Consider the following 16,395-nt stretch of genomic DNA (forward strand, 5'->3'; position numbering starts at 1 on the left):
ATATTTGTAAACAGAGGGTTTGGGCTGTTACAAATGATATTAGAGTGAGACAGTGGACGATGTGCCAACGAGTGGATTGTGAGATCTAACATCGATTGGAGAGGGGAACGAAACATTCTTTATATGGGTGTTGAAACCTTTTCTTATCAGACGCATTTTAAAACTCTTGAGGGGAATCCCGAAAGGAAAAGTTGAAAGAGGACAATATATGATAGCGGTGGAACTGTTACACATGGTATCAGAACCAGACACGAGATAGTGTGCCAGCGAGGACGCTTGGCCCTGAAGGGAGGTGGATTGTGAGGTCCCACATCGATTAGAGAGGGGAACGAAGCATTCTTTACAAGAGTATGGAAACCTCCCCCTAGTAGACCCGATATAAAACTTTGAGGGAAAGCCCATAAAGGAAAACTTAAGGAAGACACTATCGGCTAGCAGTGAGTTTGGGTGGTTAAAGTATCACCATTTTTTTTTTAAAGCTTTACTTGTGAGAAGTTTCTATACCTTTATAAGAAATGTTTCGTTCTCCTCCTCAACCGATGTAGGATCTCCTGCCTCTCACAATCTTCGTAGATTATTATTCTATATCAATCTCATTTCTGTACTATACTGTTGACAGAGATCGGAGTGGCATATATCGCAGCCATTGTGTCGACAAGACTGTTTCAAGATTTCTTCAAGCCAAACTCAACCATTTGAAGCATGAAGTTTTCAAAACGACAGTTTTTGCTTCTGAGTCGTGGCTACCACAAAAAAGACTGCTCTCCATCTGTGAAGAGCTATGCAGTGCACTACAAAGAAAATGTAAGCAAAACCCATCATCTGAAGAACAAACAAACACTGGCTTTCATTCCAACATAGAAACAGATCTGCATCAGACAAATATCAAGATTATGTAAATCATTCACCAATAGTCATTACATGAGCAAGAACCATCTTTGAAGTGATGAAAACGGTTCCTATCTCTAGCAATAATCTCTCTATTGAATATCTTAGATATTAGCTTTGTGGCAGCATGACAATTACGACAGACACGAAGATTTTTAATGATTGTAATTGGTGTTCCTGGTTTTGTACTTATCAATCCAAAAGCAATCGCTAATTTCTCACTATGGTGGCTTAGAGCTCCTTCTTTCCATTCTTCATCCATGTCATACAGTACCTCAGATGTATCTGGTACAAATCCGAACTCCTTTAATTGTCTGTCTACTTCTTCCAGCATCTTGTAAATGTTTTCACTTTGTGGATGAACTTTATCCCCGACCAGGAACTCGTGAACGACGTTATCGACTTCGATGGTGGTACAACCAGGAACTTTCTTCATTCCCTTGTCGTTCAATTTTGTTCTTATTGTTGCAACATCATCCCATTTACCAGCCCCTGCATATATGTTGGATAAAAGCACATAAGCTCCAGGATTATCTGGCTCGAGTTCGAAAAGACGTTCGGCAACTATTTCTCCTAACTCGACTCGTCCATGGTCTCTACATGCTCCAAGAAGGGAACCCCAAATGGCTCCATCTGGTTTCATTTCCATGTTTTGTATTAAGGACTCTGCTTCCTCAAACAACCCAGCTCGCCCAAGAAGATCTATCATGCATCCATAATGTTGGGATTTTGGAGATATCTTATAGTCTTGAATCATAGAGCTAAAAAATAGGCGTCCGAGATCAACAAAACCAGCATGTTTACAAGCAGACAAAACACCAACAAAGGTTATCTCATTTGGTTCAATTCCATCACTAGTCAGTTTTGAGAAAAGCTCAAGAGCTTCATTTGCTTGTCCGTGCATTGCTAGCCCACATATCATGGCATTCCAAGAAGCCAAGCTTTTGATATTCATACCATTAAAGACCTGTCTTGCCGCCTCTATATTACCGCATTTAGCATACATATCTATCAGACTCGTCCACAGAGATGTACTGGCTGAGTTGAAGTTTTTGTTTATATAAGCATGTATCCACTTACCAAGGTCAATGGCACCTAAACAAGCACAAGACGGAAGAACGTTAAGGAAGGTGATGTCAGTGGGCTCAATACCTGAGGCTAGCATCTCGCGGAATAGCGCCAAGGCTTCTTTATAGCTGCACATGTGAGTGTAACCGCCGATCATAACATTCCATGAGATCACATCCCTTTCAGGCATTTCATCAAACAACTCACGAGCAGTCTGAAGAGCACCACACTTTGAATACATGTCAATAAGGGCATTTACAAGCTTAAGATTTGAACGAAGCCCGCGATCTTCAATCCAAGAGCGCATCGAATTTCCTAAATCCAGAGCATTTGACTGAGCACAAGCAGAAAGAACGGAGACAATTGTACTCTCATTTGGGGGGACATTTGCTTTCCTCATTTCTTCAAACAACAACAACGCCTCTTTGGATCTACCAGTTTGTGCATATCCAGCAATCATAGCATTCCAGGACACCACATCTCTAACAGGCATTTCATCGAACAGTTTCCGAGCGCGATCCATATAACCCCACAACACATAACCAGCGATTAGTGCAGTGAAAGAAATTGCATCCCTGAAATTACTTTGATCAAAAACCAATTGGGCATAATTTATTTCACCGCTCTGCGCATACATATTGATAAGCGAAGTATGAATGAACACATCAGACACGAACCCAAGCTTCAAAACATGCGCATGAATCTGTTTCCCTTCACGGGCAGAGGCGAGCCTAGCGCAAGACTTCAAAAGAAAAGGAAAAGTGTAAGAATTCGGTTCTACCCCGGCATGAATCATTCTGGCAAAGAAAACCAAGGCCAGAACGGGCGATAGACTAATCGAAAGCCCTCGAATCATCGAATTCCAAATGAATAAATTGGGCTCTTCAATGGAATTAAAGAGCGAAACAGCATAAGAGATATCAGCATAGCGCGAAACAGCAGAAAACTCGATGAGCTTGCTGAGGGCGAACTGAGTGTTGTGGAGGCCAGTTTTGATGATCTGAGCGTGGATTTGTCTGAGAGTTCGAATGCTTCGGCATTTGGAGATAAGCTTGAGAGATGGGTGATCTTGAAGGAGCCTATAAGGCGGGTCGGAAGAAGGAGAGGTGGGTGAAAGTACCAGTGAAGGAGCAGAAGTCGCCATTTTTGGGCGCTACGAAGGTCTTGGTGGTGGCGAGTGCGTTAGAGATAAGGGTCGTTATTATTTGAAATATAGTTGTACGGACTTTCACCCGCCAAAAGCAAGCACTTTTTTTTTTTATTTTTTTTTTAATTTTTAATGAACTAAATTTGGTCTCCATATTTAAAGATTGTTCCATTTTTTAAAATTTGTTGAGCTATATTTATTTATTTTTTTTGAAAAAAATTAGATTAAAATAATTTTGGTCTGAGCTTATTTCATTTTAATTATATATAAAAAAAAATATAAATTTAATATGACAAGATTTTTTTTTATATAATTTAGTGATGATATCTTGTCTAAATTATGTATTTTTGTAAATAAAATAAATCGAGATAAATAAGTCAAAAAAAAAAAAAAAGACTGAAATCAGGAATCAAACCAAATTGCATCGTTCAAATAACGATGATCTCTTCATTACTAAAGCCTATTAGTCCGAGTACAATTACGAAGTAATAATAATAATTGGATTTATTTCAAAAAAAAAAAAAACAAATTGCACCGTTCAAATAACAATGATCTCTTCCTTACTAAAGCCTATTAGACCGAGTACAATTACGAAGTAATAATAATAATTGAATTTATTTCAACAAAAAAAAAATAATAATAATAGGATATATGGNGGAAGGGAATATTCATATTCAACCTTTGCTTTGAAGTGTTAGGATGAGGATTCTCCAAGTATTATTAAAGGGGTTTGCTCTTTTTCTTTTTAAGAACATAATAATTTTCCTTTTTCAAAAATTAAAAAAAAAAAATGGAGAGAATCAAGAATTTTTGGAATTATGAAAGCGTATTTGCATTTGTCTAAGGTTTTCGTGTTCCATTATTGGAATATTCATCGTGTCTTATTTTTACATTTTTGGCCTCTCTTTTTTATTTATTATTCTCCACCCACTTATGCTTACTCGGTCCTATGCGCATCCGTTAGATTTGTCTATGAAACACAAAATAAAAAATTTATCGTTCTACTCGACTCCTGAACACACTCGTCGTTATTTAAATAATTTCATATATCATTTAAAAAGAAAAAACCGAATTAATTTATATGTATTTTATAATGATTTTATCAAATATTTTATTTTGCACGTTATATTATTTAACTGTCTAGAATCAAATTCTTTCTTGAGTTATTTATTAATAGCTCCCCTACATACATGTAGAAAATAAAGAAATAAATAAATAAATAATAGATAAAGTTACATCTTCCAAAAAAAACAATAAAATAATAAATAGCCTTTTTGAAATTTTCGAAAATTCTGAGGCTGCCCATGTACTCTACCCAGCGTCGGTTCGCCGCAATCCTAATTATTCCAATTTATTTATTTACTATTTTTTAATTAAAAGTTTTTATTTATATTCTAAACTTGCCTAATTAGAGTTGCATCCATTCAATATTTTAATTATTATTATTTTCCCACTAATATTAACAAAAAAGAATGAAAATATTAAATTTGATTAATAGAATAATTTTGTTAAGCATATAAATTTCAATAAAAATTTAGGTTAATATCTTTTTTTTAATCCTATAATACTTTTATAATATACCTATGTTTTTTAATTTATTGAAAATATGAGAATATTTTTTTTAGTATGTTCTACTTTTTCAAATTTAATTGTAATATTTATTTAAATTTGACGAAATTAAAAGTTTAACATTTGACATATTTTAAGAGTATAAATTTATTTATTTATATATAATTTTAATTTTACATAACATTTTTATAATATGAACTTTTAAGTTCTTAAAATGTAAACATGAGTAAGATTTGTATAATTATTTATGCTTACAATAAGCTTAAGATTAAGAAATGGAATTTGCTTTAAACAAACAAATAACTAGTTCTAAAAGTTGAGAATATTCTAAATGTGCAACAAAATGTTGTAATAGACACCATTTAATATCTTATCTTTTTTCAAAAAAGAAAATTATTGAACATATATTTGATTTTGGTAGCTATGCTTTTCTTTATATTTACACAATCCATGCCTAGTATTTAGAATTTGGATTGACATTCAATGATCCTGACATTCTCTTACATCTTTTGCGATATCATCACGTGACTTCTCGCTTCTAAAAGTGAAAACTATTCTGGAGATCAAAATAAGTTATTTTAGTCCTCACTCACATACCACGTTTAACCTTAGATTTCTTATGATTGCACCACCGAAAAGGAAAGTGAACATTGTTGATATAGGTAGTAACTTTCGTTCTTTTAAGCCTTTCTTAGCTATCTATCCTCGTGATTACTCTCATTCAGATATGGTCTCGGCTCATTCATATATCTCTCATTTACTCGAGTGTCTCGACTAATTTAGGCATATATCCTCGATAGACATTCAAATCACTTGAACCCCACCTGAAAAAGAAAGTGGAGATAGAAATAGCATATGTGCATGCATATAAATTGAGCAATGGGAGGGCCAGAAGAAAGGCAGCAGGAGGAGGTGAAATGGGATGATGAATCTAAGAAGTGCCCATCTTTTTGTTGCATTATTGAAGGGAAAGGGAATTTGGGAGGCTGATGGATGTGCACTTAACAGGAATAGATTCCAATGGGGGAAAGAGAGGCAATTATATAACAATAATAACACAATGAACTTTTTGTTTCAGTTGTTTTGTGTTTTATTTAACCCCTTCTTTTGTGAAAGGGTTTGATCCACATAATGAAAGTACATGGGGAAGGCTTATTTGGCCAAGTTGGAGCAAACAAAGTCCACCCAACTCAAGGGCATCTCACCTAGCTACCACTTCCTACTAAAACCCCCTGTCCCAACTCCCAAACCCTTTTTTTTTTTCATAATCTCGATCACGAAGCCAAATGTTCAAATCTCACGTATCTAAACTCTATCTATAATTCCTAGTATATAATTGTTGTCCAATTTTTTGGACGTATGTTCTAACCATATTCATCTTCTATATAGCATCTCTTTTGTCAACCATAATCTACCTATTATTAGACAGCTTGGAAACTAATACGTAGAAATAGTGTTTACAAGCCTAGTTTTCAAGAACTAAATAGTTATCCAACATGATTTAAACTAGAATTAATAATATTAAAAGACCAAAAGTATTCAAGTAATGGAGTTGAACAATATAGATAGCAAAATTTAAACTTGGTTTTCATTAAGCCATTAGGGCTAAAACTATATTCAAACCTATATATACTTCAAAAGTGAAAAATGGAATCAATTTATCAGTGACAAATTTTGGCTTGTCTTCTAGGGTATCTCAAGATACAAAGTAAGGCATTAGTCTAGAGTAAACGCGGAATACTTTTGAGAAAAGTTATTACCCTACAAACAAAAGCACAAGAACTGGAATAATGATTTAAAATACTCATATGATTGCACGAGATGTCTGTTTTTCTAGGAATGAAATGTACCTTTCTGAATAGATTTGTATTTCTTAAAGAAATTAATCTACCATGTGAAGTTTTCAATAAGATATATATGTATATTATAGATAATAGGGGGCAGCTACGCCCAACGCAAGCCCCGAACAAAAGAAACATAAAAGAAATCTAGTATTAAGCTCACCTGAAGATTCAAATTTGGGATATCTAAGCCAGTATGCCTACGAGACTCCAAGCTCTTACCAACCGGGCTGCCCCTCGGGCCAAACCTTTTCTGTGTTAAGAATAAAGAGATAATCAACTTCCGGGAATCACATGAGGAGGAAACCATCCATGTAAAGGCAAGGAATAAAAGAAACACCACCATAAAATGGACCCCAACACTGAGAACTTNGCCAACTATATAAACCCCCCGCTCCCCCAGCAAACAAATTCAACAAACTCACTTCTAACAATTTTGAATTCTCATCCACCAATTCAATTCACCTATTACCCAACAGAACCATTCTTTATTACATCCATCTTTTCTTCATCAAGGTGAGCTTCCTACTTCAGTAGTCAAATTCCTTTTCTTTTTTTTTTTTCCTCCATTGGGCTTCTGTTATTAGGGGAGAAAAAAGCTCTTGGGATTCAACCTCCCCTCCCCCCCCCCCACAAAAGAAATATATGTGTATACACTAGCCATCGACAAGGCATTTGGGGAAAATTGGGTACTCAAATTTTGAAGTCTTTAAGTTTTTCCTCTTTTTTTTTTTTTTTTTGGCACTCCAATTGCATTCATAGAGCTTGAACATTTTTGAAGATTATGACAGTTTTTAGACCCTTTGTGCAGTTTTTTATTTGATTCTCTCTCAACTTATGGATAATGGTATTTTGATATATAGAAGGGAATGAGCTGGTCAGCAGGAGACTGGATATGCAACGTTTGCCAGAACGTAAATTTCAAGAAAAGAGAAGCATGTCATCGTTGCAGTTACCCCAAGTATGGAGGCCCAGACCCTTCAACTTACAGTTACAACAAGACGGAGGTGTTGGCCGGAGACTGGTACTGCACCGCCGTCAGCTGCGGAGCTCACAATTACGCCAGCCGCCCGAACTGCTTTAGATGTGGTGCATTTAAGTCCGTCTATCCCGGTGATTATGGCGCCTACATGATGGGTTCCGATCAGTATGGATCTGATGCAAGCATCCCACCTGGATGGAAATCTGGAGACTGGGTTTGCCCTAGGTACACACACAACAATAAACTTTACAATAAAAATTTATCCAAATAGTAAAGCCATTCAAATGGAAATATAATTCACACCTGCATTACTTTCAGCAACAGAATTTCAAATTCCTTACTCAAAAGATCACGGTGAAAATGTACAATAAAATTGGTTGATGTTGTTTAAACTCGCACCAGCATTCAATATGTTTAATTAACATGTAATGTTGAACTGAAAGAAAAAAACATATAATGTTGTGTTGTACAGAATTGGATGCGGAATACATAATTATGCAAGCAGGATGGAGTGTTTTAAATGCAAAACACCAAGAGGTTTCGGTGAGTGTATATCAATGAAAAACATAATTTGCACCTTTTTGTTATCTACTGCCCCTCAAAAAGTGTTTAATTTACCGTGTGTCACTTGGGTGTGATTCAATTTTGGGTGCTCTATCTTTTAGGTGGTGCAGTTTAAAGCGGGAAGGAATTTTGGAAGGCTCTCCTTATGCGATTATATCGTCTTCTTGGCATCCGATCCCTATCCAAATGCTGCCTTTTGTTTTCCTTTTTCTTTTTGTAATGACTAACAACAATAATGTTAAGCCCTTAGAATGCTCCTCAATATAGATATCATGGGTGGAGGCCCATTTTCCCCTCTTTAGCATTGCAATATAGCTTGCTACTCTCTCTCTCTCTCTCTATCTATCTATCTAATGGATGCGCAAAACAAGAACAAACATATCCAAATACTGTTTGGAATGTCAATGGTTGCTTTAAACACAGAATCAAATTGAAACGAGAACTATTATGTCAGCATATAGAAGCTTTGAGATTGAACCAGGGGGAAGGTTGAAAGGGTGGGGTATTGATTAAGATTCAGAATCTGTGTGAATAGCAAGCTCCTAATAAGATAGACTCAACTTTCAGCTCAATAATTTATCGTTCTTCAACCATCAAATCTCAAAGAAATAAATTCTTATGTATAAAAATAGACAAGAACCAGATGCCCCACTTCAACGGACATTAATGAAAACGCCCTTCTAACAACATTATTAGGCTCAAATTGCGAGTCAAACCCAACTTTCATCAGTGGCTGTAAAGAAGATTTGGTGTCCCCTAGAAAAAACTCGAATCTCTAGAGAACCTTTGCAGGTGAATTATATAGCATAATTCGCCTTCATTATCTAATTAGCCTATTTTACTTTGGAGATTCCAATTAACTTATCATAGAAAACTCCTCACCTGAACTTGTACAAGAACAGATCCAAAATACACATAGCTACCAAGACCATCTCTACACATTTCAAAAAAGAAAAAAGGTTCGTTGCAAAACTTTAACGAAATCGAAAATCATATCAAGAACAAGCTCTAAATGTACGAAGTTTGAATGGCGGTAGTTTTTATGAATTTGAATCGTCTCTTACATTACTTTCCCGCTTTCGATTTTCGTCCCAACACCTTCAATCTCAGTGGAAAAGCGAGAGTCGCCTCCATCGCCTCGTAAACAAACTTAATCATCTGTAAAATACAAGAACGGATGGAATTCAGAGTCAGAGCAGATACTAAAAAAAAATTACCAAATCAATCGAAATTAAACTCAACCGACGATTCGTGATGAACAAAGTTCCAAGGTCTAGAGTTCCAGTCTTCAAATGCATCGAGATACATGGCCTTTCCACTCCGCTCAGCAGAGTCCATTTTCTGTCTACTGTTATTTTTTTTTTACAAAATAATAATAATAATAACTTTTAGATATTCATAAAACCCAACATTTTTATTCAATTAAATAAATACTTTTTCAACCTAGTCCTTATTTTTAAGATTTTTTTAAATTTATTCTTTACATTTTGGTCAATTCACTAAATATTATTTCGACCAAGTTTAAACTGAAAATAAATAAATAAATAAATAAATAAATCCAAACATTATAAATAAATTTAATTTCTTTCTCTAAATATTTCATTCAAGTCCTTGTCACCATATTTTTCTAAATTATTTGAAAAAATAGGCAAATATTTTATTATGTATGAGGTCTGAAAATAAATTTCAATTATTTATTTATTTATTTTTTTTACAAATCTAATTATATACAAAAATTAAGAAACAAAAATAAAATAAATATGATAATTTAGACAGTGGACTGGCTTCCGATGTTGTGGTCTTTCTTGGTTCCTGTTTATATTTCATCCTTCATGCCTCCCCTAATTTAGGGAATTATCATGGGTTTACAATCCAGGAGTGCTATCTCTATTGTTGCGAAGTTTTTGGGGAAACCAAAACAAAACCATAAGAGCTTAGGCTCAGAGGGACTATATCATATCATTGTGAAGAGTCGTGATTTCTAACCTACATAAATTATAGAGCTTGCTTGTGAGCGAGAGAGGCAACACTAAGCTTTCTCATGGAGATGTCCCGCAGATCTTGACCATTTAATGGCTGCTCTGGCCAACGCATCCATGGGGTCAATGCATTTTTTCAGAATGGGGTCATCTGGAGGAAGAAGATTAAGGAGTTCATCAGAAGCAAGGATTACCATATTCACAGCCCTTGTCAATAGCACATGAACGGCAATTCTCAACAGATTTCTTGCTCCTTCATGATCCCTTTTATGGAAAGCTTCCACTGCAGGAATTACTATATGCTCCATGGTTGCCTTGTCCGGCACGACGACATCAAAGCCCTGTAAGAACACGAGGACTTCAGAAGAAAAGTTTGAGATCGTTCAGTAATTAGTGTAGAAAAATGTTGAGGATTGTTAGGGAATGATCATGGATTTATAAAAGTAAGAAAACTATCTCCCTTGGTACGAGGTTTTTTGGAGAAGCCTAAAGCAAAGCTATGAGAGATTATACTCAAAGTAGACAATATCATACTATTGTGGAGAGTCATGATTCCTAACATAGTGTTAGAACGATGTCCTTAACTTGCCATGTCAGTAGAATCTTCGAAAGTTCAGACAAAAGCAACTCAAGTGTCGAACAAAGGATGTACTTTGTTCGAGGACTTTAGAGAATAAGTCAAGCTTCTCGCAGTAAAAACTAGAGTATCAACCATGAGGTGTGAATGCATTTACAAAACCTGCTTTTGTAGCCTCTCGTGGTAAAAACCAGTTAGTGTTGCTGTATCAGTTGCAAGCAAGCCAATCCGGACATTGCTACCTGCTTCAAGTTGCTTAAGCTTAGCCTCATTAAGCTCACTAGCTACACAATCTCCGACGTGAAGGAAAGGTAATTTGGAGCTCTCAGATGTGTCACCAAGCCACCTATGTGAAAGATGGCAAGGTGTGATTAGACATCGAGCTCCCGACTGCTCGAGAAACGCCGTTTTCTGCTTCAAATTCTCGATGATCATGGCATCACTATGAGGAATTCCCTTGTCTAATACTGGATCGCTGCAGACAACAAAAGGTATGCTCTCTTCTCCATCCTTCCTACTCCACCAAACGAGCTTTTCCATGAAAAGTAGAGTGGAAAAAACCGACACTCCCCCTATGACACCCACAGTATTTGGCTGGACAAGAAGGGGCTTAAGAGTTCGAGTTTTCAACAGAGATTTTCCCGAACTCGACATCTTCTTGGATGCTGCTAAGTTGTCATTCTCATCAGTTTGAATAACAGAGAAGATCTGTACAGATAAATACTGGTTTAATCTCCTTCTAAACCGAAAAACGCTCTCATTGGCATTTCGTCGAACACCTGCTGGGCAATTCAATGCATAAAATGACATAGCCATACCACCATCAAGCATCATTTATGCAAAGAGCAAGAACTTCAGTGTGATTCATCTCGACATTCAAGGCGTTGAATCAACAGAGACGAAAAGCAACAATTATTGCAGACTACAGCTTGTTAGATAGATAGTTTAGTAAGGGCAAATGGTGTCGAGCAAAACTAGGTAAGACATGAAAAGAAGCTTACATTATTGAAAATCTGTCATATCTAAGCTTCTTCTCAGCAGTGAAACGCTGTCAGCCGTTGAAGAGAAGAACGACAAAAATGGAGGGATCGGGGTGGGACAGAGCACCGGATAGAATCACTCTGCTTTCAAAGCCCTCCAATCCCCTTCTCACACCATACTCAATTTTTTATTTTTTGTTCTTAAAAATTAAAATTTTAAATACTTTTTATTCATCTTTGTTAAATTAATGTGTACAAAAAATGCGAATCGGAAAATTGGTATTTGGTTATTTAATTTAAAATGATCTCCGCCATGTAAAATGAAAAAAAAAAAATTGAAAATTGAATTCCATGGAAGGCCGTCTATGACGATGATTTTGTTGCTGCTCTTCCACTTCTCTTACGCCCTCTCTTCTTCTTCTTCTTCTTCCAATTCCTTCTGAGAAGAATACCAATGGGGGAAGATTTGCGTAAACGTAACACTGATTGCGTCTATTTCTTGGCTTCACCTCTTACCTGCAAGAAGGTCAGCTTTTCATGCTTAATAAATAATAATCGTACCTCTTTTCACGTTACAATTCCTTCTCGATGTGAACACCGGGGAATTTGGCTCATGCTTCCGTTATCTTATCACTACTGTGAGGATCTTGCTCTGCATTTGAAGGATTTTTTGTTGCATTCCCTCGAAATGCATCGGCGTGATTTTTTTCCTGTTTGAGTTCTCTAATTTTACTTGTTTATGTGTTTGAATTTACGCTGTCGATCATTAGATTTCTCGGTTTTAATGTGGAATCAGCTTTTCGTGTTTATGTTTATGTAATGAATATGGCAACTATTTTTTTTCAGGGTTTTGATTGTGAGTATCGGCACAGCGAGATTGCTAGGGTGAACCCTAGAGATTGTTACTACTGGCTGGCGGGAAACTGCTTGAATGCAGCATGTGGTTTTCGGCATCCGGTAAGCTGATTATCTGTTTGTTCATATTCACCGGAGCTTGGTTGCAGTCGGTGGCTGATTCATCTACCTTGTTTATACATGTTTAGCAATGAAACTTGTTTGGTCTGAACACTTTCTTTGAATCCTCCAAGACTTAGGTTGAATTTACTGTCATTTTGTTGAAATTCTTTTCCTGGTTCTCAAGTTTGCATATGCCGTGTCCTGCTTTTGCTTGAAAGCTCAATCCCCATAACTTTGGTATCTGTAATCACAAATTTGTGCATGTCAGGATGCAACTAAGAACATAGTTTTTTGTTTTGTAAATTTCATTTTGGAATGTAAGTTGTTTGGAAAGTAAGCAATGTTCTAGAGAATTTATTGTGCTAATTTAAGACATAAATTGAGGAAGTGATACTGTTTTTGGTTACTTTGTCATGCAATAAACAGCAGTGGTTGTCATCTTTATGGATGGATCGAAGAGCTAAGTATCTACCTCGAAGGGGGTAGATTGTGAGATCTCACATCGGTTGGGGAAGAGAAGGAGAACGAAACATTCTTTATAAGGGTGTGGAAACCTCTCCCTAGCATGTTTTAAAAACCTTGAGGGGAAGCCCGAAAGTGAAAGCCCAAAGAGAACAATATGTGCTAGCGGTGAGGTGAGCTTTGGCCGTTCCAGTAGATTGTTACAAATGCAAATATTATAATGTTTTGTTGACCTTGTTCTAGGTGGTGAACACAAGTAATAATAGGAACCTGTTGATAGTTTTGATATGAACTTTTCCCCTTACCTTGTGAGTATCAATTGGTCTTCTAGGAACTTTATCATGCTCTCATTATGTAATACCATTGTGTTTAAAAATTTTGTTTTCCTTTTTCTCCTTAGCCAATGGATAGTCCTGCTGGAACAGTGTTAGAATCTTCTCTATGTTCTGTACCTGTGAACAAGACAATCATTCCCTGTTATTTTTATTTCAATGGCTGCTGCAGTAAAGGTGATACATGCTCTTTTTTGCATGCCAATGATATTTCTCTTGCTACAAGATCTACAAAGACAGTATTTCCTAGCGGCAACGCGTCGTCCTCTGAAGATAAAACGGCTTCCGGGAACAAAAAAGGACTAGACTCTACCGACGCAGATGCATTTCTTCATCCATCGAAAAAAGTAGCTTGTCCGAAAATTGATGTTACATTTCAATGCTCGAGTCTCGGTCAACCTTCTGAAAATGTATCACATCAAAGTGCCTCTGCAAAGATCTTGTTGCTTGAGTGTGAAAAAGTGGCTGTTGATGAGCTTCTCTCCTCGTCTCCAGCTGTGGGATCTAATGACAGTACATCTCATGTACATGCTGTTGCAGATCAGAGATATGAGGAGCCGATGACGGACAGTACTGAGGAAGGCAACCTATCCCCTGGCTTTGACGTCGTCGTAGGTGATGGGTCGGGGAATTTGGCTAGCCACGATGATCCAGAGTACGTCCTGTCAACGAATCTGGAACAAAGAGAACTGGATACTGGATTGTGCAGGGAAAACTTTGAAGACCATATTGCCTATGAGTCAATGCATTCTGATTTAGAACTTCTTTATGAACATGAGATGCACTCATACAACCACTTAGAGACCGAACCTGTTCTTTTCAATGACAGAAACATCATCAGCTGTCCGAGACGGAAACTCATCAAGTCCATGTTTTCTCAAAAGAAAAGGCTCACGCTCGTGAATCTAGATTCGGAGGAATGGAATCATGCCGATCTTCGAAGCTATCTGCAGAGAGACAGCGTTTCTGGTAATCGTTCGATTGTTAGTTTATCAAGGAGAAGAAATGGATTGTCATGTCGAATGAGTGGAAACTTTGTGAAACCTCGGAAGCCTGGTTTGTATCAACCACCCCTTGGAAGAAGACTGGCATTACAGGTCGGGAAGATTTCTAGAGGATCACCTCCAGAAAACATAACCTTTTCAAATGGTTTTAGTCAATATGGATCATTTAGACACTCGAGACAACACAGACCCTGCGGGCACTACGACGAATACGCTCCGACCAGACCACAGCAAACATTGTTAGACATGTCAAGAAAATCCATCTTGAGGGAACCTGTCGTAAGGGATCGTGGATTCAATCTGAAGTCTGTTCCATTCAAAGGACCGAAAACCCTTTCGCAGATCAAGGAAGAGAAACGAAAAGTAGAAGAAAATGGAGGATTCTCGATCGAAAAACGTCGTTCGATTGGAGCTGCATCATCCTCAGCTGACTTTAGAGGGCCAAAAGCTTTGAGTGATATCCTGAAAGACAAAAGGAAGGTGGAGGAGGAGGAGCTGGTGAAGGAAATGAATAGACATCATATATTGCTTTAGTTAGTGTTAGCTGAAACAGAAGCTCAACTTGAGTGTCTATGGCGGCTTTGCCATTCTTTTAACGGTCTTCATTCAGTATTTGAGTGTATGCGTCTGATCCTTAAACTTCCATATTCAGTTTACCAGAAAAATCAGTTTACAAGAAGATGATATTAGTGTTTAGGTTGTAAATAGTCAAATAATATAATTATTTTTTTTAATTTATATTTCTTTCGTTACTATTGTTTCGTATTTTCTAAAAAAAAAACATTTTTTAAATTATAAAAAAAAATTATTTGTATTTTTTAATGCATAATTAAAAATTATTTAAAAAAACGTAATTTAAAAAAATTAAAACGGATTAGAAGCTAAATCATGAAATAATCAATTATTGATATAATTTGGGGCATTCTTTTGGTCAAATTAATTTCACTAATTATGGATTTTTGTTGTCTAATCCAATTAATTCTATTTTTAGGTTTGACTAAATATATCCAATTTTGTTAATCTTTTATTTTAGTTATTTCAATTAAATTTAGTTAATATGTTTTCAACTAATTTTTCTAAAAATAATTAATCTCTATCAACCTTTTTTATATAAAATTTTGGAAACAAATATAAATTACATAAAAAGAACACATTTTATTAAAATTTAATGAAATTAGGAAATAAAATTTAAATATTTCAAACTACAATAGTAAAATGTAAAATAAATTGAATATTAAAGTATATAAACTAATAATAATTAAAAAAATCGTATAAAAAAACTTCACATTTCATGATTTCATGATTTATTTTGTTAAAAAAAAAAAATTGAAACCAAATAAACTTAACCAATTCAATAAAAAAAATAATGAAAAAGGGAATAAAAATAAGAAAATCTATTTATGGAGAGAAATTGATGGTCACTGACTTGGTCAACTGAGTTTTTTTCTTTTTTTTCTTTTTTTATCCAATTCCAATATTTAAAAAAAAAAAAAAGAATAAATAAATAAAATTTATATTTTTAACCAATTTTCCCCAACTGAAATTTTGTTGGTTTTATAAAACAAAACAAAGCCCAACAATCCAAAACCAAAAAAAAAAAATAAAATAAAAGAAAAAAAGATCGAATCTTTTTCTATTATTTCTTCTTCTTGGATCTCCGATTACACAATAAACATGGCGGGGTTACAGAGGTCCGCCGTGTCATTCCGGCGACAGGGCTCCTCAGGCTTGGTCTGGGAAGACAGATTCTTCAGTGGCGAATTGACACCGACAATGCGCCGTCATGAAGAACAACCTCAACGTGACGCTCTTTTCCTTTCCGGAGAATTGAGGCCTTCTCGCAACGTTGGATCCGCCTCCACCTTTGAACGGTCACGATCTTCCGCCTCCCATAGAATAGAGGCTATATCCCCGTCACGCTCGCCGAGCGCCGCCAATCCATCTTCACCGAAGTTCACTGGCTGCGGCTTCTGCGGCGTGTTTGGCCGACCCATCGGCGGTTCTCGCCAACACAAATCCAAGCGTTGATCGGAGTAATTTTATTT

At 36.1% G+C, this 16,395-nt stretch overlaps 5 protein-coding genes across 14 annotated transcripts; 3 read left to right on the forward strand and 2 right to left on the reverse strand.

Moving 5' to 3' along the window:
* Positions 1 to 823: 823 nt before the first annotated feature.
* Positions 824 to 3,128, reverse strand: LOC111485125 (pentatricopeptide repeat-containing protein At1g08070, chloroplastic). The gene has a single exon (XM_023131857.1). It carries the CDS (start codon positions 3,098 to 3,100, stop codon positions 905 to 907), a length of 2,196 nt encoding a protein of 731 aa, XP_022987625.1. The 5' UTR covers positions 3,101 to 3,128; the 3' UTR covers positions 824 to 904.
* A 2,141-nt stretch (positions 3,129 to 5,269) lies between these two features.
* Positions 5,270 to 11,751, reverse strand: LOC111485232. 7 transcript variants are annotated; one of them, XR_002718632.1, is made up of 6 exons: positions 10,778 to 11,595; positions 10,233 to 10,379; positions 9,306 to 9,404; positions 9,124 to 9,217; positions 7,470 to 7,716; positions 5,270 to 6,766 (listed from the first exon to the last, which is right to left on the reverse strand). XR_002718632.1 is itself a non-coding variant. In XM_023132024.1 (3 exons), exons 2-3 carry the CDS (start codon positions 11,267 to 11,269, stop codon positions 10,089 to 10,091), a joined length of 783 nt encoding a protein of 260 aa, XP_022987792.1. In that variant the 5' UTR covers positions 11,270 to 11,323; positions 11,617 to 11,751; the 3' UTR covers positions 9,837 to 10,088. The 7 variants fall into 7 exon arrangements, 4 of the variants coding, with proteins under 4 accessions (XP_022987792.1, XP_022987791.1, XP_022987790.1 ...); XR_002718633.1 differs by having other exon boundaries at positions 7,503 to 7,716; positions 9,302 to 9,404; XR_002718631.1 differs by having other exon boundaries at positions 9,302 to 9,404.
* Positions 6,794 to 8,360, forward strand: LOC111485301 (zinc finger Ran-binding domain-containing protein 2-like). Of its 2 annotated transcripts, none has more exons than XM_023132130.1 (4): positions 6,794 to 7,029; positions 7,380 to 7,720; positions 7,968 to 8,038; positions 8,161 to 8,360. In XM_023132130.1, exons 2-4 carry the CDS (start codon positions 7,383 to 7,385, stop codon positions 8,172 to 8,174), a joined length of 423 nt encoding a protein of 140 aa, XP_022987898.1. In that variant the 5' UTR covers positions 6,794 to 7,029; positions 7,380 to 7,382; the 3' UTR covers positions 8,175 to 8,360. The 2 variants fall into 2 exon arrangements, with proteins under 2 accessions (XP_022987898.1, XP_022987897.1); XM_023132129.1 differs by having other exon boundaries at positions 6,801 to 7,029; positions 7,377 to 7,720.
* A 140-nt stretch (positions 11,752 to 11,891) lies between the features above and the next one.
* LOC111485142 (zinc finger CCCH domain-containing protein 34-like) lies at positions 11,892 to 15,029 on the forward strand. Of its 3 annotated transcripts, none has more exons than XM_023131885.1 (3): positions 11,892 to 12,297; positions 12,333 to 12,552; positions 13,415 to 15,029. In XM_023131885.1, exons 1-3 carry the CDS (start codon positions 12,050 to 12,052, stop codon positions 14,882 to 14,884), a joined length of 1,938 nt encoding a protein of 645 aa, XP_022987653.1. In that variant the 5' UTR covers positions 11,892 to 12,049; the 3' UTR covers positions 14,885 to 15,029. The 3 variants fall into 3 exon arrangements, with proteins under 3 accessions (XP_022987653.1, XP_022987654.1, XP_022987655.1); XM_023131886.1 differs by having other exon boundaries at positions 11,905 to 12,121; positions 12,442 to 12,552; XM_023131887.1 differs by lacking the exon at positions 11,892 to 12,297 and having other exon boundaries at positions 12,444 to 12,552; positions 13,519 to 15,029.
* A 901-nt stretch (positions 15,030 to 15,930) lies between these two features.
* Positions 15,931 to 16,389, forward strand: LOC111485313 (MAPK kinase substrate protein At1g80180-like). The gene has a single exon (XM_023132143.1). The coding sequence runs from the start codon at positions 16,025 to 16,027 to the stop codon at positions 16,376 to 16,378; it is 354 nt and encodes a 117-aa protein (XP_022987911.1). The 5' UTR covers positions 15,931 to 16,024; the 3' UTR covers positions 16,379 to 16,389.
* The last annotated feature ends 6 nt before the right edge of the window (positions 16,390 to 16,395 follow it).

This window comes from Cucurbita maxima, unplaced genomic scaffold (assembly GCF_002738345.1).
Source record: "Cucurbita maxima cultivar Rimu unplaced genomic scaffold, Cmax_1.0 Cma_Scf00010, whole genome shotgun sequence".
Lineage (NCBI taxonomy): Eukaryota > Viridiplantae > Streptophyta > Magnoliopsida > Cucurbitales > Cucurbitaceae > Cucurbita > Cucurbita maxima.